Genomic DNA, 4,957 nt, shown 5'->3' with positions numbered 1-4,957 from the left:
TACCAAGCCATCGGAGAAGCCGCTCCCTTCTTTCCTTTTCCTTCTTTTCTCCCTCCCTTCCTTCCTTTAATTTGTGAAAAAATTTTCAATCGTGGTAAAAATATGTAACAAAATGTGCCATCTTTACTATTTTTAAGTGTGCACTTTATGTTAAGAGTGTTCATTCACATTATTATGAAACAGATGTCCTGAACTTTTTCGTCTTGCAAAACTGAAACGCTGTACGCATTAAACAATTCCCCATTCCCTGCTCCTTCAGCCCCTGACAACTACCGTCCCACCATCTGCCTCTGAGTCTGACTCCTCTAGAAACACCCTGTAAGTGAACCATACACTGTTTGTCCTGTTGTGATCGGCTTATTTCACTTAGCACAATGCCCTCAAGGCAAGCTGCATTTTCTTAAACTACTCATCTGTTTCTCTTCTGGTTATGGTTATTTTACCAAGCATTCATCTGAAGCGGTCAGCTCCATCCCTACACTGCTAACCACGGACAGAGGAGCCTGGTGGACTGCAGTCCTTAGGGTCGCACAGAGTCAGATATGACTGAAGCATCCCATGGACGCACAAATGTTAACACCCTGCCTGGGCAGTTGGGGTGCCTGTCTTCATCATGTTCTCTCCATGATTTCTTTTTAAAGGTTTTTTTTTGATGTGGACCATTTTTAAAGCCTTTCCTGAATTTGTTACAATACTGCTTCTGTTTTATGTTTTATTTCTTTGGACAGGAGGCATGTGAGATCTTAGTTCCTTGACCAGGGCTTGAACCCATAACCTCCGCATTGGAAGATGACGTCTTAACCACTGGACTGCCACAGAAGTCCCTCTGCCCATAATTCTGACTCCTACTTTTTGAGAAGCGCTGGATTCCAGGCAGGGCAGGATGCCGAGCCACTTGGCTCTGTCATTCCGTTTACTGGGCATTGGTGGGGAGGATGTCCCCAAACCCTTCACCTCCAGGATTTAAATCCAGGCTGTCCGTTGGTGAGCAAGCTCTGAGGATGGGGCTTCTGAGAGGCCAGGGGGGTATGGAGGAGGGGAATATGGGGAAGGAGCTTTAGTTCTTGAACCCATGAAATGGGGATAAACGCTGATATTGCAAGACTATTGCGAGGGTGACAGGCAGCGTCCTTGCGAGGGCCTAGCTATCCAGAAGTTCCACTTTTCCACAAATTAGGCTCCTCTGGGGGCGCTGTCAACCCCAGTGTTCATTTCTCCCTGCTTTTGTGCTTGTTTACTCTTCTGCACGTCTATGGGATTTCCCAGGCAAGAATACTGGAGAGGGTTGCTGTCTCCTTCTCCAGGGGATCTTCCCAACTCAGGGACCAAACCCGGGTCTCTTGAATTGGCAGGCGGGTTCTTTACAGTCTGAGCCACCAGAGAAGCCTGTATACCATAATAAAAGCTTATAAAAACGTAGTGATTCTTCCTCCTTCCACAGTCAGACTGGGGGTGCCTCAGGATCTCAGGTAGTGCTCCCCACGTCTGAGCACAGGGCAGGGGCAGGAAAGGGGTCTGCGCAGACTGGAGGGTGAAGCTCCGCCCTGCGCTGGCTGCCTCCCACCTTTCTGCAGTGTTTCTCTGCCCCCTGGTGGTGGGAGGGAACCTGAGAAGAGGTACACCCCCAGTGGGACGCCAAAGGCTGCCTCGTGCCCGCTTCTTCCAGGGGTCCCCGGCCTTTCTGGCACCAGAGACCCGTTTCGTGGAAGACAACTTTCCCATGGGTGGGGGTGGGGGGCAGTTTCGGGATGATTCGAGCACGTTACATTCATTGCGCACTTCATTATTAGCCCATCAGCACCACCTCAGGTCGTCGGGCATCAGAGCCCAGAGGCTGGGGACCCCTGCTGGCCCGCTTAGCCAGGCCAGGGTCCGGAAGGTGCGGGCCTGGGCTGGGAGGGGCAGTGCAGGTAGGAGAGGGCAGGGCTGCAGCTGGGAGCTGTTGGGCTGGGCTCCAGGTGGAACTGGCTGGGGAGGGCCTGCAGGTGGGGGCTGGCGAAGATGCTATTTAAGGAAGGCGGTGGGCCTGTCTGCGATTAGGCTGCTTCGTCTCGCAGGAATCGGTGCTCTTGCTAGCTGAGGGGCCACGGGGGCCCACTGCGGGGAGCATGAGCATGGAAGGTCTCTGGCCATGGGTCCTGATTCTGGTCTGTCTGCCTGGTAAGTGGGTTGCCTCACCCCCCTCACTTTGGCTCCAGCCTGTGGAGCCCATGTGGGGAATGACCAGAGGGCATAGCTGCAGCTTGCAGGGATGTAAGTTGACCAGCATGGCTCGGAGAATGGGCTTCCAGGGATGCTCCTAGAAGTCAGCTCGCAGGGGTCCCAGGAGGACCTCCCGAGGATGCTGGGGTTGGAGGGCCTGCCTCGCAGGAGATAGCAGGACTGACGCCTCCAGACATTCATGCCCTGCCCTCCGCGCCAGGCTTGCCTGAGGAGGGGGCTGGGGGCAGGGTCTGAAGCTCAGCCACACCGTGGCCTCAGTGTTGGAGCCTGAGGCTGCCCCCTGCTCCCTCCTTTTCCCTCCCTCCCCTGCCTCATACTTGCCCAGACACCTGGAGCCCAGGGTTGCCTTTTGAAGCCCAGTCTTGGTCTTCCTAGTGGGTTGCCATTTCCTCCTCCAGGGGGTCTTCCTGGCTCAGGGATGGAACTCAAGTCTCCCGCATTGCAGGTGGATTCTTTACTGTCTGGGCTTCTCTAGTGGCTCAGGCAGTAAAGAATCTGCCCACAGTATGGGAGGCCCAGGTTTGACTCCTGGGCGAGGAAGATCCCCTGGAGAAGGGAATGGCAACCCACGCCAGTATTCTTGCCTGGAGAATCCCATGGACATGTAGCCTGGCGGGCTACAGTCCGTGAGATCACAAAGAGTTGGACACGACTCAGCGTCTAACACTTGTCCCCCTAGGGAAGTTCCTTCTGCAAGGTTGTCCAGGCCTCAGGGCCAGGTGGGCTCCCAGGACTCCTCCTGGAGGGCTGCCTGAAGGGCCTGGGTCCTGAGGCCTGACAGCCCACTCCCCTCACCCCACGTGCTCTTGTCCTGCGTAACCATTGTGTGTACGTACCTGCGTCTGGGCCAGGCTTCATTGTAGGAGCACCCTCAGCCTCTCACTGCGCTGGAGCCTGTGGGACCAGATTCTCAGAAGACCTCACCCCTGAGGAGACCCAGACATCTTGGGACAAGGACATCCCTGCAATAAACCAAGGTGAGGACACTGTCTTCTCGTGGGGTGAGGAGTATGAAGTTGTCCATGTAGCCTATGAAAACCATGCTGGACACTCAGATGAGTAGAAAATGCTGCGAGGAGATGTGCCAGCTTGCTAAGGGGGCCATGGTGAGCAGTAGTTCATGGGAAACTTCTTAAGTCTATTTTTCTGTGTCTTCTCTACTGGGGTGTTACTTTTACAAGAAGGGGGAAAAGCAGAGGTTTTAAAATATGGTGAGCCCCTTCCCTGGTGGCTCAGATGGTAAAGAATCCACCTGCAATGCAGGAGACCCTGGTTCGATCCCTGGGTCAGGAAGATCCCCTGGAGAAGGGCAACCTACTCCAGTATTCTTGCCTGAATACAGAAGAGCCTGGCAGGCTACAGTCCCTGGAATTGCAGAGTCGGATGTGACTGAGCAATTGACTACGCACACTTGGCTTTTATCAGGCCAAGTCTGATGTGAGTGGAATTATTAGCAGCTGTTAGGAAACATGCCTTCCACCTGGTGTGGGATGACCTGCAGGTGTGAGGCACTGTGGGTCTCAGGAAGTGCGAGTCTCAGGCCTTCCTGCCTGGGGAAGCGGAAAAAGAAATAAAGACGGGGATTTCAGAGCACAGTGGAGGGGGCGGAGGGAGAGCTTGTCCTGGAGCTATGAACCTGCTGGGTGTGGCTCCCCCCCTCCTGCTCTGTGAGACGCTGGAGCAGGGTGGCTCACCACCTTGGGGTCACTAATTGGAGCTGGCCAACTCCAGGTCAGCCTGAGGCTGTGCTGGCACTGTTTCAGCGGCTGTGGAGGACACTCTGCTAGGGCTGCTGGTGGCCCGAGAACTCCCGGTAGTCGGTAGTCGGGAGGCTTTTCGCCGGGAGGCACACCCCCTCCCCAGCTGCTGGGGATGCTGCTGCTCAGACCTGTTGTAGCCCGAGGCCCTCGTCCAGGGATGCCGGGGAAAGTGCTTCCTTCCTCCCTTGCCTAGGGCGGCCCTCCCACAGGGGCATGCACAGGCACGTGTCAAGGCGGGATAAGTCTTGGGGTCCGAAGGTCCTGTGAGGTCAGCCTGGGTGGCCCTCCTGCTGAACCCAGCCCTCCCCTGGGTGCTCCAGCTTCAGTCACCTGCAGATGGCCCCCTGGCTCAGGCTCTGCTCTGGGGAGCCCAGCTTCTAGTATGCACAGGGCTCTGAGCAAACCCAGGGAGACAGTGAAGGACAAGGAAAGCTGGCTGCTGCAGCCCATGGGGCTGCACATTTGGACATGACTGAGCGACTGACCAAAACAGCCTAACCTTCAGGATGCCAGGCACTCTTCTAAGACTCCTGTTGGGGCTGGTGTCCTAGAAGGGAGGCTGTGCAGGGAGGGGCTGCCCACTGTGCAGGGGGAGGTGGGGGGGTGGTGGGAGAGGAGGGTGGAGCCGTAGCCCCCCTGCCGTGATAGCGAGGGCTGGACTTTCTGGGACTTGCTGCAGTGAGGGTCCAGAGTGCTACACGGATGGGTCAGGGGTGAGTGGAGCAGGAGGGCCAGGGCGTGTGCTGGAAGCGTGGCTTGGGCTGGAGCGGAGGGTGGAGATAGCTGGAAGAAATGGCAACTTCCTGGGAGCAGAGGGTGTCAGATGCAGGAGGCAGGAGCTGGGACTGGGTTGTTGTTTTTTTTTTTTCCCTCTTGGCTGGGCTGCATGGCATTCAGGGTCTTAGTTCCCTAACCAGGGATTGAACCCATGTCCCCTGCTGTGGAGGTGTGGAGTCCAGCCACTAAACCGCCAG

At 56.0% G+C, this 4,957-nt stretch overlaps 1 protein-coding gene across 1 annotated transcript in view; it reads left to right on the top strand.

The window, feature by feature from the left end:
* Window positions 1-2,114: 2,114 nt before the first annotated feature.
* The window catches only part of ASTL (astacin-like metallo-endopeptidase (M12 family)), a 16,851-nt gene continuing 14,008 nt past the window's right edge, over window positions 2,115-4,957 (top strand). The window contains exons 1-2 of the mRNA XM_010829850.1: window positions 2,115-2,160; window positions 3,075-3,200. Of these exons, the coding sequence (XP_010828152.1) occupies window positions 2,115-2,160; window positions 3,075-3,200 (172 nt within the window). The remainder of the gene's footprint in view (window positions 2,161-3,074; window positions 3,201-4,957) is intronic.

Source organism: Bison bison, unplaced genomic scaffold (genome assembly GCF_000754665.1).
Source record: "Bison bison bison isolate TAMUID 2011002044 unplaced genomic scaffold, Bison_UMD1.0 scf7180017864508, whole genome shotgun sequence".
Taxonomy (NCBI): domain Eukaryota; kingdom Metazoa; phylum Chordata; class Mammalia; order Artiodactyla; family Bovidae; genus Bison; species Bison bison.
Note: the sequence above shows the minus strand (reverse complement) of the source record. Positions and strands in the feature narration are given on the sequence as shown.